General features: G+C 44.3%; 1 protein-coding gene across 1 annotated transcript in view; it reads right to left on the bottom strand.

The window, feature by feature from the left end:
* Nucleotides 1-4,555: 4,555 nt before the first annotated feature.
* arid1b (AT rich interactive domain 1B (SWI1-like)) overlaps nt 4,556-22,982 on the bottom strand; it is a 179,161-nt gene continuing 160,734 nt past the window's right edge. The window contains 15 exon segments of the mRNA XM_034222221.1: nt 4,556-6,534; nt 6,536-7,600; nt 7,843-7,973; nt 8,233-8,956; nt 9,409-9,484; nt 9,566-9,685; nt 9,767-9,899; nt 10,621-10,787; nt 11,592-11,724; nt 15,644-15,648; nt 15,770-15,981; nt 16,759-16,974; nt 18,174-18,368; nt 20,618-20,721; nt 22,438-22,574. Coding sequence (XP_034078112.1) covers nt 5,839-6,534; nt 6,536-7,600; nt 7,843-7,973; nt 8,233-8,956; nt 9,409-9,484; nt 9,566-9,685; nt 9,767-9,899; nt 10,621-10,787; nt 11,592-11,724; nt 15,644-15,648; nt 15,770-15,981; nt 16,759-16,974; nt 18,174-18,368; nt 20,618-20,721; nt 22,438-22,574 — 4,114 coding nt within the window. The 3' untranslated portion in view covers nt 4,556-5,838.

Raw genomic sequence — 22,982 nt, 5'->3', positions numbered from 1 at the left:
TGTAAGTATTAATATGTCTGCATGTAACTGCACTATAACTGTTCCACAGTAAGAGGGCGCTATAGGCGTAAGGAGGCGCAGCTTAGTAGCTGACGTCAGGTATCAGATATAAGGGATTGTTCCCTCCCCTTCTCTCTCTCTCTCTCTCTCTCTCTCTAGCTCTCATGGAGAGCAGGTCAAGTGGTGCAATGCACATATGAAAATAAACCACGCAGTTAAGGCTAAAGAAGACCTCGTCGTCATGACCAGTTTATTGCTATACATGTGACTGTCAACAAGGGGGATAAACATTTAAAACCAAGCTTTTAAAAAATAAGCATTAGACCTTTTAAATACAAAATATATGATATAATGTGTTGGGGACCTAAATGGCACCGAATGCTAGGAATTACTCGTTTATGTTTTGTCTGTTAATTTGGTTGTTTTATTGGTTAGCATGTAGCTAATGGATAATGTTTACATTCACTCCATGAAAGGTGTTTCAGAAGAGCTGCCATTGGAATAAATAAATCACCGCTCAGCGTCTCCACTACAATCCGATCTACTGTGTCATATTTTCCTCCCCTCTGCATAACATCCCATCACCCATAAGAAACACAACGCAGAGTCCCAGGGTGTTCAGAGAGTCTATGGGACATTTGGGTTACATAAACAAGAACACCTCCATAGACCAGACCGTCTCAGACTGCTCGGTCCAGGCTCCAGCCTACGGCTGCGGTGCTGTTTCTCTATAAATCCATGCTGAATTGGACCTTCTGTTTCATTCCTTTTCTTTAATGGCGACTTCCAAACAGAGTAGACGAGAATTATCGCCACCTACTGTATCACTGCAGCATTGTTCTTTGTTACTTCCGTTTCATTACAATTACTTCCGTTACAGCAAGAATCCCCCTCACACACATAGGTGAAACACATGCACATTCCCTACTGAGAACCTTTCAGTAAAAATGTTTTCAGTTGCGTGTGTGTGAGGCAGAGTCCTGCACGGGTCTGATTTTCAAGACCCGCTCCCGCCCCCGCGACGTGCAATACCGAACCCGCCCCGCTACCCGCACATATTGCCAATTAGTTCCGCAACCCGACCCGACCCGTCGGCACAAGATCCGCAACCCGACCCCGCATATGAGCAGTGAAAACGTGCAATTATTAACACACGCAGTTACATATTTGTCTCAAAAAGCGTGGGATGTTAGTTCTTTTCTCCATCTAGGATGACACCAAAAGCCTTCTAGACGTTGGATTTCGCTCTTGAGGAAGTGTTATTGAAAATGCTGTATTCTCCACTAGAGAGCTTCACCTCAGCCATTTCAAATGTGGCGCGCTCAGCAGCAGATTGATGCGCTGCAGAGGTTATGATTATGCGCGGTCCCGCCGGGGAGAGGTCTGAGGATTTAAACATTAAACTAAATGATTATTATTTTAATATATTTATTATGCAACACCCGCGACCCGACCCGCATCATCTTTGTTTTACCCATGGGTAAAACAAAGATGAACCCGGAGAAAAGCGTTTGAAAAAATACCACCCGCAAATCACTTTTTTTGCGGGTCACCCGATGCAGGACGCTGGTGTGAGGTTCATTTTCAGTAGTGAATGTGAGAGTATTTCAGTAGTGTGTGCCAGATGTTTACAGTAGTGTGTGTGTGTGTGTGTGTGAGGTGTTCAGTAGTGAATGTGAGAGTATTTCAGTAGTGTGTGCCAGATGTTTACAGTAGTGTGTGTGTGTGTGTGTGTGTGAGGTGTTCAGTAGTGAATGTGAGAGTATTTCAGTAGTGTGTGTGCAAGGCCAGATGTTTTCAGTAGTGTGTGTGCGAGGTTAGTTTGAATTTTGGCCTACACGGCCCCTCATAGATCTAGCATTCAGGGATATTGAGCGTCTCTGATAAAACAATGCAACACCCTCACACAATCTTGTACACAAACTACTGCACTGTACCCAGAGCTGACTGACAATGTTTATAAGGAAGTGGTGATGTTTGGTGCTGGGAGTTGTCCCCCATTAAAGCTTGTGTCGTGCATCTGCAAACTGGCTGAGAGCATGACTGGCTGCCACTGCCGCCGGGCGTGTGAAGCTATCAAGTGGCACATGTTTTGCTTAATCTGTTGGAAAGCTGTGGATGTTTTGAATGCCTGCTAATGACCTGTAAGCCCTCCAGACTAATTCCTTAAATGTGGGGCTCATTAAGCGATGCAATGACATATGGCTGAAGCTGTGTTTGTGTTGGAAAGTAAGTGGACGCGATTGGGCCTTTGAGCCCCTATCCAAGAACAACACAGGCCTGAATCACATCCTGCCAAGGCCTCATCCAGGCAAAACTGTTTGGATTAGAAACCTGGACAGCATGAAGGCACATCAAAGCTTCATCAATACTCTCTTTAGCCACAATTATTGCACGTGGCTTGAACTGCATGGTAAGCACACACACAGTTCACACCACACATAAAACACTTCCTCTGAAAGGTTAGAGCACTCTCTTTTGTCTTCACCTGATGCTCATTCATCTACCTACGTTAGCGGTGAGAGGCGGCAGGGCTGGGCACCCAGGCCCGGCGGTTGCCAATGACAGGCCTGGCTTCCACTCAGCCACCACATCCATCCTGTCCGAGCTCGATGACTCAGCTTCTCAGAGGCACAGGAGTGTGGGAGGTATTCTCCTGCGCCTGGCTGCCTACGTGAAAGCAAACCCACTTATCAATCTCTAAATGGAAATTGGAAACGCTCAAAGGTGTGTGAGCTACCTTTCAGTTTGTGATCTGCAGGTGCATACATGTACATCCTTAGTTAAGATGCCAAGACATTCCCTTTCTTTTTCCACAGAAACTTTTACCGAAAAAAATCGATCAAGCTGTTAATCAGCTCAGGCTGCTGTCATTCGTTTTGAGGCGTCTGTAAGGTTTGAATAAGATGAATGTGAGTGATTGTCACTCTCTGCAGTAAAGCGACAATCATTATTTGAGACCCAACCAGTTATTCGCCCATGTTGTCAACGACAGGAATGCTTTTATTAAAGGCAGCTAAAAATAGGACTTGATATTATGCCCACATTTCCCATGGCAAAGGAAAGGAGGGAGAAAGGCGTGAAATTCCAATTAAAGAAGAAGGAAGAATTCTGAGCACTTAATTTAAAGAAGAGAAAGTAGAAGAATATTGAAGAGTATCTGGTGCTATCACTCTTAGTATGATCCACAGTTAACTTCACCTGTGATGAGTTACAGTAGAAGATAATAAAACCAGGTGTTAGCAGAAGTGTCTTCATTCAACTATTCTTCTTCTTTAAATTGAGGCTGTAACATGTACTCAAGTCATAGGGAGATTATGTCTGCTCTTGAAAGATTTCTATTTCATGCCTAACCCTAACCCTTTAATAAACGGAATTAAAGACATGCAGAAATGTACACACAAACTAGTCCCTGGATACAGCAACACAAAGCTGTAACACATGGGGCAAGATGTATCCTACTTTTCTATTAAGAACCATAACCAAAGCTGAGAGGAGAAGCGAGAATCATTCCTTATGAACCCTAGGAGTTTTTCCTAAAACAATATTTCTACATGTCAGAGTAGAAGAGGAATAGGTGTACAACAATACAATTCATGACGGCTGAATTCCTATTGCAGTGTCATGACAGTGTGACATTAATCTTATTATTAATCCCTGTACTTTTCATAGCATGACAAGTCAAAAATATCTTGTGTGAAGGCCTATAATGCATGACACTTCAATTGAAACGGGTCAAAAGCTTTTTTCACAAGAGCCTTCTTGCAAATGTTAGGTGGCGTCCTTCCTGAAGAGCTCAAGGGCTCTAGAAATTAAAGTGGTATGAGGTTTTGAGAAGGGCATCACTGTATGTCAGAGAATAGAGGTCAAAAGGTTGTTGACCTTTGGGAAGATAATGCAAGCTAATGATCTGAGAGGAGCCGTTTAAATTGAGTGTGGTACAATAGTACAATAAGTATTCATGACACTTTATCAGACCCAGACTTCAACACAGCATGCAACTGGAAATGTAAATAAACCTATTCTATGATTTATCTGCTTAGTCTCAGTTTGCTGCAAAGAGACTTTTTTATCTGAAATGTTGAAGCGATCCTATTGACTGTTTTCTTCTCTCTTTATTTGTTGGTTATTTTGTTCTTGTCTAATGAGTGTTATTACTGCTATTTTATTTTCTTATTTGACTTTTTTGGATATGGAAATCTTCTCTCACCTACATTGTTGTTTTGTCCTTGTTTGTGTCTCCTACCTGTACAAAAAAAAACACATGACCTTTAAGTTTTTTACTCTACACTATATTAACATTTTTGATGAAGAGATAGGGACATACAATCCAGAACTTTGTGATTTTCATTGATGGGAAACTTTCAAAAATGAGTAGCAGCCATGTTTATCTGTCGGCTTGAATATTTGAACTCTGTCAGGAAGACTATCAGGTCCTCTTATCACGCGTCCTCTGGACCTTCGCAGCGTTGTATAATTTCACCTTAAGGCTGCAGGAGTCAGCTGTGACCGTGATGACATAATGGTGAATGACATCAATAAAAGGCAGTCCGTGTAAGCAGTTGATGTTTGTTTTATTGGCCTAAGATTGTCTGGACATAATGCAACGTCTCCGGTGCTTAACAATGTTTAGTACATTTATTTGTGACATGTGCGGCACAGAGTATAAATGTGTATACTGAATAAAAGAGAGACATGGAGTCATACGAAAAAAAGGAACATTTTACAATGAGCTCTCAGGACATTTTCTTTTCACACGTTTTTTTTTTTAGCATTATCTCGATTTAAAAATATGCCCCTTGACATGAATGGAGGACAGTAAACAAACAGAAATGTGTTATCTTATGTGACCTCTCACCCTGGCACTTTCACATTTGATTACCAAAGCGATTGTTTTCTCAGCTATAATACAATGCATACAGGATTTTTTTTTACATTGAAACACCAGTTACATCTGCCATGTTCAAATATTTGACCCCATTAACAAAATATGTATAATAACAATAACAAATTTACCAACGATAAAAGCATTTGTATAATAGTCGGAGAGTCTCTTGCTATGCTTGATTGAGACTGAAAGAATCATGTGCGTCCAACAGTTTATATACACAGTGATGAAAAAATACAGACATGACACAAGTGCTTGGGAAACACAAAAGTTATTCTGTGAGAGTGGTTGAGGCTTGATAAATGAGGCTTTTCTGACAGACGCTCATCTATCATGTTGATTGGCTGGTGCAATGCTGCCTCCTCATGGCCTAAAGCACACACTGCAGACTGTGTCTTTAAAGATTCTTCAAAAAGGGACAACTTGCTCTGGAGTCCTATTGCACAATTTATCTTCCAGCGATGGAGACATATACATTTCAATTTGAAAAGTCAGTGTTTTTTCCCCCCTCTCCCACGACTGTTGGCAAAAAAGTTCAAACTACTGTACAGTGTCACATTTTAAATAAATACTCTCCGTTAACAAAATGTTGATGAGTATATTTAGCATTTATAAAACTGAAAAACATCTCCATCGACTCAAAAGCAACCACGTAATTCAGCACCAACATCTGGTGGCAGCTTTGGCTGAAAAAAGTAAACAAGCGAAAAACAAATGCCGAACAAAAGTAGCAATCGCCAGCAGGTATTAAATATTTTGTATTAAAAGGGGTTTTCAAATCCCAAACCCACTTTTTTTTTTAAACGGGGGCTTTACACATATAGATAGTTTTGTTTATGTGGATATTTCTTTTTTAGAAAAACAAACATTTTCTGTCATTTTGATAAATAAAAATAGAAAACCACAGGAGTGTGTTAGCATCTGCCGGGTGAGTCCTGCCTCTCCTCTTGTCACAATTTCCCTAAGTGGAAGAGAACTTGGCAAATGATAGCCACCACCCCTGCGTTGAGCACGGAGGAAATGGACATGTCTAATAATCGGCTCTCGTACAGCACAAACTCTGTCTTGTTCTCCGCCACTTTGGCCATGGCCAGCAGGCCCTTAGCCGCTCGGCACATCATGTTGATGCTGGGCGGGTCCATGGGGGGCTGCCCCATGTGCAGCAGGCTGTGAGGGTTCTGCTGGTACTGCGCCATGCTGACGCCGTCCTCCAAGAAGCCTACAAAATTACCCACAGCCTGGCCTTTCTGCATGGTGATGGCGCACGCCGCCGTGGGGTCTCCCTGTGCCAGGTGGGAGAGCAAAGCCACGGCCATCTCCCGGTACACCTGCGCCTTCCTCTGAGCGATGTAGCGCAGCAGCACGGTGAAAAGTTTCTCTTGGCGGCTGAAAGGGGGCGTGGCCAGCAAGAGGTCGATGTTCCCGCCCTGTATGCTGAGCTTGCAGAGGCACTCCAGCACCAGCCTCTGGGAGGTGAGCTGGGAGTGGGCTGTTGCTGAAGGGAAGGGGTCCTGGGCTTCTGCCGAGGGGCACACCATCCAGTGGAGTAGGCCGTCCAGGATGGGGAGGCAGATGGTGTCCGGGTAGGTGGAGAGATCCAGCTGGCCCGAGATGTTGGCCAGAGTGACCATGGCGTTCTCCCTGAGCAGAACCCAGACACTCCCACCACCACTCCCCCTCGCTGCTGGAGGACCCCTGCTCCTGCAGCTCGTCCCTCCGGTAGCCGGGTGGCGACCTGTTCCTCTCCGGGTGCTGGTGGTGCAGCAGGAGCAGCTTGCCCAGGAGGAGGACCAGCGCGGGGTGGCGGGACATGTCCAAATCATTCCCGGGGATGAAGGACAGGCTGCGCACGATGTTGGAGACGCAGAGGCAGCGCTTGGCCAGCGCGTCCTGCCCGGCGGAGGAGGTGGAGAGCGGAGCCTCGTCCCGGCAGCGCGGCTCGTCCTCCAGCAGGGTGATGTGGTCCTGCTCGCCGTCCTCATGCACCCTGAAAGGGTAGGAGGGCAGGGAGCGGGCGGGGTGGGCGTAGGAGAGGGTGTCGACCCGAGCACACAGAACATCGTCAATTGTCGCGGTGAAATGTTTCTTTCCATCATCCTCTCTGTTTTCTTCCTCTTTGTTTGTCTTTCCCTCCGCCCTGGCAGGTGGTTCGCTCCGGGGTTCAAATTGTGTTTGAATGTGTGCTGTGGAATCCCCCCCGCCTGCCTGCCAGTGGAGCAACCCGCTGGTGAACTCGGTGATGTAGCCTAAGTGCTCCATCATGTCCTCCGTCAGCTCCTCCTTGTGGACGATCTTGATGGGGAGCCGGTCGTATTTACTGGCTTGTTTAGGTTTAGGCTCCGTCTCTGCGCTCTCCTTTTTACTCTCTACTGCTTTTCCACTCTCTGCCTCCACCTCTTTCTCTCCGTCCTCTTCCTTCTTGACGCTAACCTCTGTCTCACCGTTCACCTCGGCTGGCTCTGCAGTGTCTGGTGGAGTTTTTTCCACAATGGACGCCGCTTTCTCCACCTCTGCTCCCGGAGCTGCGTGAGGTTCAGGTTGAGCACTAGACTCTGTTTCCTGGTCAGCGGGCGCTTCTTCTTTCTGGTCAGCAGCAGGGTCCAAAATTATTTTCTGAGCCACGGCCCTCACCTCAAACTCTTCCAGGATGCCAAAGATCTCGATCAGGTAACGGCGGAAGTACTCCACAATCAGCTCTAGGAATCCAGGCAGCTGTTCAGAAAAAAAATAATGTCAGCAATTAGAGCAGAAGCAAATGTCATTCTAATTACTTTTTAATTTCAAATGGACATAATATCTCGAGTCCTTTGGCCTACATAATGATATAATGGTCTAATGAATATGTCCTCCCAACTAAATGTTATGTCTCTTCACTATATCAGTTACAGCAGGCTCTGGCAGTATAAATGAGTGATTGCGTCTTGTCAGCAGTGAGGTGTATGCCTGTGTTTTACCTGGGAGAGGTTAAAGGAGCCCACAGTGCTGTCGTCATACAGCAGGATGTTGATGGTGTCCAGCGCCCAGGTGCTCTCCGCCAGCAGGCCGGACTTTAGAGACATCATCACGCGCCAGGCCTCCGGCGTTCCTGCGATATAAACAGTAGGATGTTCAGACAATGTCCAAACGATACAGGAAACACTGAATAGAGTAGAATAGTATAATATGCTCCACCTTTACTACATAATTAATTAACTGCATGTAATGAATAACTAATTATTATTACTCTATTCTGAAATGGGCTGCATATTTAATGCGGGACTTATATATTTAAATATATTACACTGTAGTATTGCTATTGCATCTGATCACCTCGGTCAGAACAGTCATTAAATAAACAATCTCACCGGTGTCCTTGGAGGTGAGCCTGCGTCGGGGCTTGAGGAGGGGCATGGTGGCCTCCACTGATCCTGGGGGGTAGTTGAGGTCCCGCCTCAGGTTGGGGGGGTAGTGACCGAGGGGCCCCTGTGGGCCCATCATGCTCATCCCAGGCTTCGTCATCTTCATGGCTGACATGAACGGAGCCTTGCCCGGAGACATCCTGGGGTCCATGGAGCGCTGGAAGGCCCCCGGGCTGGGGGCCCTGGGCAGGTGGTTGAGCATGGAGGGAGAGTTAGAGTAAGAAGATGGCTGGCGTGAGGTCAGGGGCATCATGCCCCCCGATGATGACATGTAAGGGGACTGACGGTGCCACTGCTCCTGTCCCGGGCGCCCCTCCATGTCCTCTCTACCCATGTAGGGGGGCATTTGTGACGGCGGCCCCTGTCTGTTGGGGTAAGGATAGCCCAGGTCTGTTCTGGAGGGCCACATGTTGGGGCCATCGGCCGCATGGTTAGGAGGTGGCCCTCCACCCATCATGCTGTGCTGGCTCTGACCTGAGGGGCCCATGCGGTCGCGGGGGTAAGGGTAGGGGAATTGTCCCTGTAAGGGTCTGTGATCGGGGCCCGAGTACCCCCCGCCGTAGTGGTTGTACATGTCCGGCTGCTGGTTGGCGTACTGCATGGCGTACATGTCGCTCTCGTGTCTCTTGGGGGGTGGGCCGTACATGCCGTCCATTGGCCGTTTGTAGCCCTGCTGAAGCAAGGGGGGAGATGGTTAGTAAAAACAGGCATACTAATAGCTCCAGGAGAATCAGTGGTGGTATATATGAGATTAAGATTGACATTATCTGAGTAGCATCTTTACATGTTTTCTCAACCCTAGGTATGGCAGATATTTATGGTTAGGATTACTTCTACAATTTCAATCGAATCCTCTATATTCATTTCCAAGGAGATTTTATTTGGCTCGGTTTTTCCGTCTGTTGGTTATTTTCTCTATCAGCAGGATTACAAAAAAAGCTACTGGCATGCTTTTCATCAAACTTGTAGTGTGAGGATTTATTTATATGGTAAATATCCATCTTTAGGTTGGAGTGTGATCTTAGGGCATTTCCTGTTCCAAATGGGTTTAATGTTTTGCTGGTACGTCATATATAGTGCAAAGCTTCTGTATTAACATCTTAGAGATGAGCTCTCTCTCACCTGTTGTTGTGGGTACATCCCAGATGGATGCATCCCGTATGGCATGCTGGGATACTGCTGACTGTAGCCATCGTGTCTGAAACACAACAGAGGATACATCACACGCTGGTTCAGAACATTAATCGTAAAGTTACATGAATACTCCACAGGTGCTGACCTCTGCTGTGAAGGGTATCTGCTGGGAGAGTACATGCTGCCCTCACTGTTGGAAGGTCCCATGCTGTTCTGACTCCCAGGGGGACCCATGTTCCCCTCCATCCCCATGACATGGTCCGGTCTGAGGATCAAACAGGGAAAATGTCAGAGAAATAATGACATGCTGCAGGTTCACCGCCCTCATCTGCTGGTCTGCTCCTACCTCCTGTCGTAGCCCGGCCCGTACGGGTACTGCGAGCGCTGGCTCATGCTCAGCGCCGACGGGGGGCGACCATACATGTCCTGCATGCCTCCACTCGGCATCTGACCCGGAATGTAGGGGTCAGCTCCTGCCACTGAGAAGGAGGAGAGAACATTAGGTATTTCTGATTGTTGCATATTATCATGATTTTAGGCAATCACTGAAAAACTGCAAATATGTGTATTTTTAAATGCATGGATCTTTTTATCTGCCGACCACCAGGTGGCAGCATTCCTCTATGAATATTTTCCATTTCCCATGATTAAATCTATTGTTCTGAGGCTGCGACTGTTGTTATGCAGCTAACATCCACCATATTATTCATTCAGACTCCATTCTCTGCAGCCTTCAGAGGAGCCGCCATTCTTTCTGAAACTACTGTTTGTTCTGAAAACTAAATGAGCTGGTCAAAACAGATGCTTCTCAGCAGGATGGAAAGGATAAAAGGTTGAGGATGAGGAGGATGAAAAGGACGTACAAAGTAAGGATGAGACGAAGGCTAAGCTACAAGAACATCAGACGGGCCAGTGTGTTTTCGATAAAAGGATGTGTGTGGTGTGAAAAAATGTTCTCATCTCCTTTCATAGTTCTGGTAGTAAAACACACACACACACATCTGTCCTGACTAGACGATGAATTAGACCGACGAGACAAACCAAAGAACAATGGCTTTGGGATGCATGAGGCATTTTAAAGAGTAAAATTCATTTACATATACTCATTTAAAGTTTATTAACATAAGACTCAGAATATTGGGGGAAATTGTGGAGAACATGGTTTGGGTAAAAGGATGTCACAGCGTGTGGTTCACTCACTCTTCCTCATCCCGGCGAAGGGGTCCTTGGTGTCGTACTGCATCCTCATCATCATGTCAGGCATGCTGAGGCCCTGCTGGTAGGGAGCTGAGGGGGGCAGGGGGGTAACACGCTTCTGGAAGGCAGGGTCGCTCACCTCCGAGAAGGGATCCTGTACGCTCACACTGCTCCTGGACAAGGGAGGAGGGGGAGGGGGGAAAAAGAAGAAGCTGTGAGGGAGGTGGAGACAACTGAAACACTGAAAATACGGAATGTGTGCTTTGAAGACAAATTATTAAATGTTTTAATTGGCTATTAAGTTTACGCAATTTTTTATCAAAGTTGCTAGAGGGGTTTATCATAGGCCAGGGAAGAACATGTTTATTTTTTAGGAAAATCATAGTTATTTTTCTTTTTCTTTAAAACTGGGAGTTAGATATTATTTGATATAGTTACAGATGCAATACTGTAGACATGTATGCAGCACATTAAGTCACAAGGGAAGCTTATTTCAATAACGGTATATATTGTTAAGCACTATAATCTTAAACAATGCTGATAATATAATGTAACTTTATCTTTCAAATATGTTGACTAGTTGAGTTTACTAAGTTACATTCAAACTGTTGTTTATTTGTGTCATGCAATGTGCATACAGAAGGCACAACTTGTTCAGGTTTTTGTACATACTGCAAGTTATTTTACAAAATAAAGTAAAATAATCATAGATAATAAAAACTACTATTGTAGCGGCAGTGACTGGATGAACATAATGAGCATTAGTACCACCCTGAATTGCTCCTGTGGGTATTGTCCACAGTATTGATGTATTACATGTCTGATTAATGTAATATGTAATGTAAAGCGCTTCAAGCACTTGTAAAAGCGCTAACATAAATGTAATGAATTATTATTATTATCATTAGAGCAGCGGTGGAGCATCAGCAGTACTGCATTAGTGCTGTTACTGTTACAGTGGGTCTGTGTGGTACCTGTTGGGGGGCAGAGGTGTGACCTGTCCCAGAGGGGTGGTGGCAGGGGTGGGGGGTTTCAGATCTCCCGCTGCCTCCGCTGTAGAGCTGCTGCCGGAGGACTGAGGCGTCTGCGGGCCTTGGAGTGAGCCGCCTGAGTTCGCTGGAAGACACAAGTATCCATTTAAATCATTATATGATTCACAGAACTCGCAACAGCAAAAAGTGAAACACATCAGACCGCAAGGCTCTCAGGATATGATCTTGAGGCTTGTTTGAGTAAAGGCGGTGAGGTGCTCTGTAAGGGAGATAACTTAGGATTTAGAGCCGAAGCACTAACAGTGAGAACTGAGCTCGAAGCAAACACTCAATGAGGGCAGAAAGATGAGGGACTGCTAGGAGAAGGAAAAGGAGGCAGGAGGAGAGGAGGCAGGATGAAAGGAGGCAGGAGGAAAGAAGGCAGGAGGAGAGGACACAGCGAAGGCTTCCTCAGAGGGAATTGCAGCACAGCTCTCTATTTAGAAGCTGTTTGAAGATGTGTTAGCAGGCTGGTGTATCATGGACTTGATCAAGGGTTCATGTGGAGGGCTATGCTGGGGGGCACATATGCATTTAAAGAATAGATAGTGTATATATCTACCATTAGTGTATCAAAAATAAAGAAAAACATGCACACCCCTCAATTTAAGTGAGAAAGCATGTGCTTTCGGCATGCTATAACAAATACATCCCCTCACAAAGAGACTCCTACAGAGGTTACAATTTGGTTAGTGTGCTCTCTTGTTATGACACCGTATTTCTGTGGAAGTTCAGGTGACTCGTAAAATATGAGAGTGCCAACCAATAAGAGCCTAATACACACAAAGAGCCCCCTACCAGATAAACCAAGGGATACAAATTCCCAGAAGCAGGTTTAATGGAAATTGTGGAGCGTTTCAGCTAAAAGATGACAAAGACGGTGGAAGAGAGAATATGAAAGCGTCCTAATGAGCATTTAGCGTAAGAAGGCTTTCTCTGGAACAGCCTCAGTGGCCTTTCACTGCACCGCACGTTTCCACGGGAAGAAAAAGAAAAAAGGGAAGAAAGACTTAAGCTTTAAAAATTCATGCTAATTCTGAATTATTCAATGATACCCCCTGCCTCTACACCATCAGAGAAAGAGAAACAGAGAGAGAAAGAGAGAGAGGGAGAGGTGGTTTTTCTCTGACGATGAGCCGGGGTAGAAGAGAGGGCAAGGAAAGGCCGGTGAGCATTAGGGATTCTCCACTTCCTGGGATATGCCCGCACACACTCACACGAGAGAAGTGCAAACGGGTTAGCCAAGGTTAAGAGGTTTACTATTCCTCAAGAGCAGGCAAGCAGACAGACGGATGCATAACACCGAGCCGTGGGGTTACAGAGCTGGAGGAGAGCGTGAACTCATGTGCCCTCTGCTCCACATTCACAGGGAAGAATGACAGAGGGGAAAAAGAGTGTACAAAAAAAGGAGGCTGGCCTTTGATGTGTGTGCGCACGAGAGGCTGTGTGTGTATGTGTGCGGGTGACATAATCCAGAGGGCTGGTAGTGGTTAAAGCGGGGGTGAGAAAAAAAAAGTCAGTCAGCCGAGCGAGTTTTGTGAATGAAAGGTGACGGCGAGGTCGAGTTTGTTTACATTCTACATTCCAGTTCTCATTAATCACTCCACACACACACACACACACACACACACACACACACACACACACACACACACACACACACACACACACACACACACACACACACACACACACACACACACACACACACACACACACCCGCTGGACAAGCTCCCTGTGTGACATCATTGGGCTGTCAGCCTATATATAGGCTGGCAGGGTGTCAGGGAGGCACTTTGCAGCAGGAGAGCATGGATAGTAGATCAAGACAGAGGCATGAAATGGAAATGGATGGGACTTTTTCTAAAGGGGTATTCATCATTTCTCAAACAGACAATGTTTCCCTGTGTCATTTCTTTGGTCGCGTCTGAATCTAACCTCTAACTGCAATTGTTTGTGTGTTTGGTGACAGATGCACTGGCCCATAATTGGCAAACACATTAAAGACTTGTTGACAATATATAAAAAGAGCTTCAACTGTCATTCATTTTATTCGATTGTTTGGGAAATGAAGTGTTATAATTTAATTGGTTACACATATCTTTTTTCATCTTATCAAAGTAATTGCTAATGTCCAGGAACATGGCAACATTGCGACACTGCATTCAGACAAGATTAACGCTTGTAAACAAGTCAACAGTAGCTGGATGAAGGGTGGATGCTTTCCTGTGATGTACAGTTTATTACTTCACAGCAATATAAAGCGTTCTTTGCCCTGGTTTCCTGGGACATCCCAGCACAAATTAAGTTTGATTTAAAACTGCAAAAGCAGACAATTTGTCATACATTTGATTTTAATATTACATATTAATTAAATGATTGGAAGAGAAACAATATCTGTTAAAACAATACTATCTATGAAGTCGGAAAAAATCACAAAGCTAAGAAATACAGAATAATTTGATTGTTTCAATCATAGTAATAATCCCTCATCGCACAGATTATTTTGTCTCAGCTACAGTAAATACAATCACTGGGTGTTTAACTGTGATGGATATTTAAAACAGAAAAGTATGGTAAATAATTGTACTGTTTGCCTCGGTTTATTCTTTCGATGAAGTTTAGCTAACCTGGAGGTTTATCACCCCTGACCTCTCATCTGTGGTGATTACAATGTTAGCAGAGCTATGAAACATGAGCTAAGCAACACAGATATGTAACTACCCTTCACATTTCAAATGCACGGTGTAGAATTATGTTTTTTTTGGTTTTGTCTAACAGCTGTACTACATAATTAGCTGCAGGGTTTTTAACTCTGATGATGATTTAAATGCAGATGCCGTAAAAATTATGCAGCAGAACTTACTTCAATCATACGCTGCAACTAGTACTTTACAGTTTAATGCTGCATATCTAAAAGGTGGAACAAACATTGACCTTTTCATATTTCCCAATATAGACTCCATATCTGAGTCCCACGGTGCCATCAGCAGAGAACAGAGACTCTGTGAAATTGGCCTTGGTTAGGTCTCGTTCAATAGATGAGAGAGGGCCAAATTGTAGATTATAAAGTGTTATGAGCAAAAGGGAATATGAAATAATTCACGTGTTTATATAGCTAATGTGTACTGTATGTATGTGTGTGTGTATGCAAATAAAGGGAGATGCTCTTTCCCACCCACCAGGAAAAGCAATCTGCAGTGTCTCAGGCAGGTGAAGTGCTCTGATGTTCTATTTAAAAGCCAGGGTCACTTTTCTCATCTCCGCTGCAAATTAGAGACGTGACCTTACCGCTCCGCATGGCTCCAACTCTTTCCCTCTCCTCTGCTGATCCTCACGTCATAATTGTGCCGAGAGACAGGCGTGGTGTGAACAGGTAATGTACACAAACAGAACGCAAACCCTTTGTGTTACGGCGCTGCACTGAAACAGTTACATTTCCTCGAAAGCACAGTGTTCGTATTGGAGCGTACCTTTATTAAACTAAGAATCATCTCATTAGTGCTAATGTGCTGGGTTTTAATCTGTGTTCATGTATTGATGTTGCATTCTTGTAAGATATTATTATTAATAGTAATGTAGCTCACACTGGTTGGCCATGGTACTGTAAGCTGTTAAAGGGACATTGACATTTGTGTCTCAGCTCTAGCGGTTGTACGTTTTAGAGACTTTTTTTTTTTATAAAAAAGGATGTTAATTAGGTTAACTAACTCTATAACTGCCACTGCTCTATGAACTGTCTTTGCACTGTTGGAAATGGATCATTTATGTTTTTGGCTCATACTGAATCCCATCATTATTTATAGTCTGGTGATGTGTACAGTAGCCGAGACAACTACTGACAATATATTTAAACATTTTCCTGCTTTATAAACATTTCGACACCCAACAATTACCTCCAAGATGCTAGCATGGCAGCTACATTCACTAAAAGGTGTCTGACTCATTTGTTGTGTCTATGATGTACACAACACATAGTCATGAATACAAATCACTGTTGCTCTGAAGATTCCTGACACCTGTAGTTTGATCAGCAGCACCTGTTGTTTGGCTACAGACAGATGGGGGATCTGAGTGGTGAAAAAAAGGAAACAGCAATTGAGTGTGTTTTCAGGCCTTACCAGGTGAGGGGGGGCTGGATCTTGACCTGTTTCCTGCTGTCCCCCCCGGCCATGCTGCTGCTGTCTGCCGGCGGCTCCTCCCCCCGCTCCATCTTACACTCGTAGGCAAACAGGAACTGGATGTACTGCTTCTTCAGCGAGCTGGCGGAGGTGCTGGATGTGCCCACGTTCAGGGTGGAGGACAGCTCGCGCCACTTCTTGTTCTTGTTTACCTGAGTGGATGAGGGTTTAGAGGAATTAAAAGACATAAATAAGTCAAATCATGTCCTTTTTCTTCATGTTTATGTATCCCTGCAGCATCAGCCAGGCTCTTGTCATTTTGCCTGGAGTATGGTTGACCACAGCCTGCTGAATTAAATCCAAAAATAATGAAGTCCATTTAATGTTTTTGTACTTAATCTACATATGTGTCTGCTACTCTTACCCATACTACACATCGCTGTATGTAGACACCCATGAACACATATTTTTACTCTGGGGCTGTTATTTAAAGGTTCTCAGTTGCAACTAGCAGCAACAGTTTTTGGGAAGGTCATTTTCCTTTTCAGCACGACAAGGTCTGAGTACAACTTTTTTTCCAGGTGCAGTGTGGAATGGATTGACCAGCATGCACACAGCCCGGACCTGAACTGGAACCTTATTTCATAACACCAGTGGCTACCTCATTCATGTTATTGTGGCTGAAAGGGACACAATCCCTTCAAGTTGTGTGAAAAGCCTTCGTAGAAAAGAAGAGGCTACTGCAGCAAAATAAAATGCCCAAGGTTTTGAAATAAGATGTGTAATGTTTGCATATCTATATACTTTTGGGTATGAAGTGCAATGCCGTTTCCTGCTACCATCGCAACGCATATGCCATGCTGGTTTAATGCACATTGCTGATACACATGGACTGAAGGCTTATCAACTGATTAATCTGTCTGTTATCATCGCTATGGAGTTCATGTTTTTGCCCCCCCAAAAAATCAAGTGTGTTTTCTAAACGTTACCATGGCGAGGCCTCCTATCTCACGAACAGCTATGTAGAGCTTCCACAGGTCCAGGGGCTTCTTGCCCACAGTGGGAAGCTGAGCAACAGGCGTGCCCCTCTCCTCCATGAAGGTCAGGTATCGCTCCACCCAGCCCCGCCTCTCCGGCTCCACACCAAGATCAAAGAGCCGCGTGATTCGCTCCCCACTGAGAGAGGAGGAGTTGGGGTTGGGTTTCTGGTGAGAGATGCAGAAAAAAAAGTTAGCTTATGGACATTTAAATGTTCTTAATCAGCTACGTTCATGTTGAAACACATGTGAAGCCAATGTAAAACCTGCATTATTTCCAATGGCCAGTAGGTGGTTCCATTCATCGCAGTAAGAAGTCATTACAAAGTTGTATAGAAGTCTATAAAAAACTACCCTACTTCTCACTTAAAGGTATTACTTCAGTAAATGAGTTTTTAATGAGTTTATGGGTTCAATCAATAGATTCAAGTCTTCTTTAATAAGGCTAACTGTTTATTTTGTAAATGATTGTCCCATTAGTAAGATAATACATAAACAAAGCTTGGTATGCTTCAGGGCGTAGCTACCTTGAGATTGACAGGTCGCTTAGACATTCGGCCTGTCAGTCAAAATAGATGAGTAGCAATGTGTATATGGCACTGAATACATTATGTTAAATAGCTGTGGAGTGGTTTTGGGGTGTTTTTGTCTTAAATCTCTTGTACAGCATGTTTTCAGTTGATGAACGTTAACTATTTTTCAGCGTTCGATTGTACGAAGAGACAGAAAAACATTTGGGTGCTTTTCCAGTAAATGACATCCTATTTTGTTTTAAGCATGTACCACTGTCTCCAAAACATATTGATGACGTCACGGTGGCTTCGTTGACTTCTCATGTGCGGTTTATGGCTGTCTCCTATTGCAGTTTTCTGCTTTAACAACAACTCACTCTCCCCACAAGGATCATTAAAGTTTAATCCCATATTTACAAATTCTGAAGTAGGCCCTTGGTTCAATGACCAAGCAAAACAAATCCTAAATCTTTAGAGCATTGCGTTAAGTAAGCAGCTTGTGTTTACTTCCAAGTTCATTCACAGCACATTTATGTCTCTCAAGTTCAAATTGGTGGACAAAGTGTAATCTTACCAAGACATGTCTGGCTTCAGTCCAGGTTTAAAAATACTTCTGTAGTCCAAGAACCAGCATTTGATCATGTAATTACACAATAATCCTTCAGTCATAAATCAATCAATCAAACTAACAGCTTATACTGACATTATTGTCTATAAAGGGAATTTAAATGTATTTCACAGATCATTAATTCGCTTGGTTTGGTTTCTGTGTCAATATGTTCATGTCATTCCTTTACTTATCCAGTAAATACACACACCCATCCAGCCAATAGTGATTGAGCCTTTAGTACTTACGGGGCTGGAGGGGTTTTTGAGGGGCCAGGGGGGGCTGCTGATGCTGTCGCTGTCGTCTCCGTGGTAGGAGGACAGGCTGGCTGGGCTGGGGGAGAGGGGGGAGGGCACGGGCAGCGCACCCCCTGGCGTGGTGGGCTGCGACACACACTGCTGGGAGCTGCTGCTGTTAGTGTTGCTGTAGCTGTCCTGTAGCTGCTGGTGGGGGGGGGGGGGGGGGGGGGGAGGAAGAGGACTACAAGTTCATTTCAATAAAATAATCACTGTTTCCTTCCACACACCTCCTCACTATCAGTATAACACAATGGTATGATCCTCTACTCTCACAACAACAGTGCGGTCAGACTATGAGTTTTCAGCAGAAGATAGAACACAATGAGTCGATGTGTGTGTGCAAGGAAACTGAGACGTGTGTGTTTGAGTTGTAATGCAAGTTCATAATGTGTGTCAAGCAATTCTTCAGGTACTTCAATTCCACTTCAGTATTAAGATTTTATGTTATATTCGAATCTCACTACATTTGAGAGCGAAATAATTGCATATTCGTCCATTACATTTATGTGTCAGCTATAGCACTTTGAATGGCCTTGTGTTGAAAAGTGCTATATAAATAAACTTGCCTTGCCTTGCCTTGCCTTGCCTTGCCTTGCCTTGCCTTGCCTTGCCTTGCCTTGCCTTGCCTTGCCTTGCCTTGCCTTGCCTTGCCTTGCCTTGCCTTGCCTTGCCTTGCCTTGCCTTGCCTTGCCTTGCCTTGCCTTGCCTTGCCTTGCCTTGCCTTGCCTTGCCTTGCCTTGCTTGCCTTGCCTTGCCTTGCCTTGCCTTGCCTTGCCTTGCCTTGCCTTGCCTTGCCTTGCCTTGCCTTGCCTTGCCTTGCCTTGCCTTGCCTTGCCTTGCCTTGCCTTGCCTTGCCTTGCCTTGCCTTGCCTTGCCTTGCCTTGCCTTGCCTTGCCTTGCCTTGCCTTGCCTTGCCTTGCCTTGCCTTGCCTTGCCTATAGTCATATTAAACAACTTTTTAGATTTAATTGTTTATTTTCTGATATAACAAGAAAAAGCTGACATTCTGTAATTTTCATTGAAAAAATATGTATTCTCCTCGTACTGCCTGCCCGACTGTAGCTGTTTTCTGCTTATCTCCTACCCTTCTGAAAAGAGCCCAGTCTTCCCTGATTGGTCAGCATTTTTGGGTTTAGCTGTCAAACAATGCAGATGCACATCAAGCTTTTGGCGCAAGGCTAAGTTAATTACAAAAGAACAAGTACCTTCAAACTACTGAAATAAAGCCAGGGGGACAGTAATTGTGTGGGAGGAATCTGAATTCTGCCATTGTGTCTTTTCAACATGCATAAATGCACACCAGCATGTATTCATCTATTTATTCCATATTCCATACATGTGTGTGTGTGACATTCCATGTTAGTTTCCATCAGTGTATGTGAGTGTGAGTCTTGTCCTTCAGTTCATGTGTACATTCGCCAGTGTGTGTGTGTGTGTGTGTGTGTGTGTGTGTGTGTGTGTGTGTGAGAAAGAGACTGCAAAAAAAGTAACAACAGCTTGACAAGTGCTTCTGTTCTGTGTACAAAATGCTCATGTCAGCAAAACCTTATCTTTTTCCCTTTACCCCCCCCCCCCTCTCTCTTTCTCACTCTCTTGGCAGACAGATCATCTCTTTTGGGAGCACTGGGGGTCTTTCTGGCTGCTCTGACTGCCTTAAATAATTCAAAAGGCCCTACTACCGTAATCAGCAAAAGAAAAGACAGGGATTTGGAGGGAAAAGACGTGTATTGGATGTGATGGAGGCGTGTGAGTGTGTTTGTGCACGTCTGTGTGAGTGTGTGGCTGAGGGAGAGAGAGAAAAAGGGGTTGTTAAGCAAAAACAAGAGGAGGGGGAAGAGAAGAGCAAAGAGCAGAGTTCTGTTGTTGCTGAGCTGAGCCAAGCCGAGCTGCAATTGTAGGGCAAAATGAGAAGTCAGCATTGTGTATTGGGACGTGTGCGTGTGTTTGTGTGTATGTGTGAGGCACTGAGGAAGTAGTGTTACGAGAAGAATGGTGTACATGTGCTTGTGTGTGTGTGTGTGTCTTACTGGAAAGGCCAGTCTGTGGCTTCTTGTCTTTTCGTTATATAAAATAAATTAACAAATATGCCTGTGTGTGTGAGTGTGTTTTTTTGTGCAGCTCGGGCTGCCAAAACATCAGTAAGGAGAGAGTGCTGGGGGCTAAAACAAAGCGAGGAAAACATTAGGAATGGTAAATGTTAAACAAATCATTAGATATGGCGAGAAAACAAGAGAGAAACATCCCACTGTGCTGAGGCAGCATATGCTGATCAGATTTGGTTTGCTTCATTAGAGGAGAAAGATCAAAAAACACAACAAAACAAAAATAAAAACGAGAGGGAGAAGGAGAATTGCAGAAAAAAGATTGCAAGACGATAAAGGTCAACTGTGTACCTTTGGTTTGTGAGGCTCGTTGGCGGGAACGCTGTCGTCTTTTACGTCCGCCTTCGCTTTCACATCAGGGCTCATCATCCCGTCTCCCGACATTCCCATGTCTCCTTCACGAAGAATAAGGAGACATTTAATAAAACAAACATTTGAACGGATATTTCACAAGCAAAAACAGCTGAGAAATATAATCAAAGCATCTATTGGCAGGCAACCTTTGTTGGAATGAAGATGTTTACTTAGATTCAACATGATTTAAGATCCTAAAATGACCGTGGCTTCTTCCTGTGTGCTGAAATCTGCATGATAATAGTTCGTATAATGTCAAAGGCAGAGTCGGACAATGTAAAATGGTTTAAATTATATTTAATTATCCTCTTTCTTTCTGTCTTCTCCAGGGGCCTCTAAAGTCTGTCCAGCATTCGTCTCAAAGGGACAATTGTAAAAGAAACATAAAATACTTCTGTTTAGAGAAGACATAGAGAAAGAGGTAAGACTCCACTTAAAGCCAGCCAGCGCACTCCTACCTTGCTGGCTGCACATCCTCAGATTTGGGAGAATTCATTTGGGATGTTGTCAAATATTCAAAGTGGCAACAGAATGGGAAGGTTAGCATTCAAGAGATGTTGTCTGACGAGAACATTTGTTTCTGTTTTCAAAGACATTTGTGTACAAGGTTTCTAATTGAAGAAGAGCGGAGGCCCTTAAAGACTCCTTTCCGCCGTGCCAGCTGCATATTTTCTTATCAACAGAAAGAAGAGATCCTTGAATACAAGGCTCTGCGTCTTTATTTTTCCCTTGTGAGCGGCGGCACGGTGGGAAAACTAATGGCTTTTTACCGTGCCCAGGGGCAAACCAGATGAGTTGTGAGGAACCTTGGCACTGTAATTCGTTTGAAGTTTTTCCAAATGTCACGCATTCTGATATTCGGTTTTAAATAAAAGGCACTTTTCATTTAGGGCGCCACTGTGAGGCGCGTTTAGCAACAATGCAGCGGGGTGAAGGGCGGTAAGACAGAGTGATGCACCACATTAATCTTTGCTCACTGGAGGGCCAACTCGACAGGAGCTCTGAGAAAGTTACTCTCTTGATTTCTACTTCTGCTCAGAATGTAAACAATCCTGAGCGAGTTCAGCAGTACATTCAACATAAACACATAGGTCAAACTCCAGAAGATCAGAGTACCCTTTCACATCGACTCACACGGCTGTGCCTGTTTTTTTCTATTTATCAACATGTATTCTGTACATTGCAATGTAAGATAAGTAAGTCAACATGGGGTCAAATATATGTGTGTTGATGGAGGGATGCAGGAGGCTGACAGCTGTATGAACAGACTTGGCTAGGAAGGGGAAATCCTTCTACGTCTTTGTCCTGGAGGTGGCTAACCCACATTTCTAGACCCCCCGGCCTTGAAAAAAGGAGTTTAATTCCGAGTGTAAAAATGCCTCTGCTTTTACTGCTGGCAATCCTGGTTTACATTCATGCTGTATTGAGGGAATTTAGCAAACCAAAAATAATTTCATCTTGAAAAGGATTTCGGGATCAAGCTCACAGCATTTGCTGCTTCTTATGCGAAACCGGTAAAAATAGCAATATACTTTCAAGATTTGTATTTATTGTTAATATAAAATATTCAACAAACTGTTTTTTGTGTATATAGTATAACTATATAAAAAACTTTATAAGCTGTCTGATCAAATGTTCGGCAGCTCCAGACAAACTTTCTTTGGGTGCCAAATGGCTCTTTTGATAGTAAAGGTTGCTGACCCCTGCCCTAGGACATATGGACCATAACTCTGTTGGTTAGCATTGAGCTAGTATACCTGAAGGTGGCATGTTGTATGCTGAAGCTTGTGCGTTGCCCATGGCGGAGCTGTTGTTCCCCGTTGGCTGGCTGTAGGGCACAGTGGTAGCCATGGTGCTGGCCTGGCTGATGCCCTGGCCCTGATAGCTACCCTGCCTACCACGGAAAGAGAGGAGAGATGTTAGTGGAATTGGGAGAGACAAATCCAGTTTGGATTCACAATGTAATGACAGGCTGTGGAGAGATAAGTGGGTCACAGTGAAAGCTGCAGAAGAACAGAAGTCACAGAATCGTACGAAGATGATGATAGTTGGCAGTCTAGCGCTGCCATGCTTAGTGTTGTAGTAAAAACCGAGCAGCATGTATGTCTGAAAGTCAGAATGAAAGCACAGAAAATCACATATCCCTGATCAAACAAACACCTCCTCCAAAAGATTGAAGATGAGCATGCGGCATCAGAAACGAAAAAAACTCTCCGATCCTCTATTTGCTATTTTCTCTTCTATAAATCCCCCTCCCCTCCCTTTCCCCCCCCTCTCCCTCCCTCTCCCACAAGTCATAATT

Source organism: Gymnodraco acuticeps, unplaced genomic scaffold (assembly GCF_902827175.1).
Source record: "Gymnodraco acuticeps unplaced genomic scaffold, fGymAcu1.1, whole genome shotgun sequence".
NCBI classification, from domain to species: Eukaryota; Metazoa; Chordata; class Actinopteri; order Perciformes; family Bathydraconidae; genus Gymnodraco; species Gymnodraco acuticeps.
The sequence above is the reverse complement of the archived record's forward strand: the minus strand, read 5'-3'. Positions and strand labels throughout refer to the sequence as shown.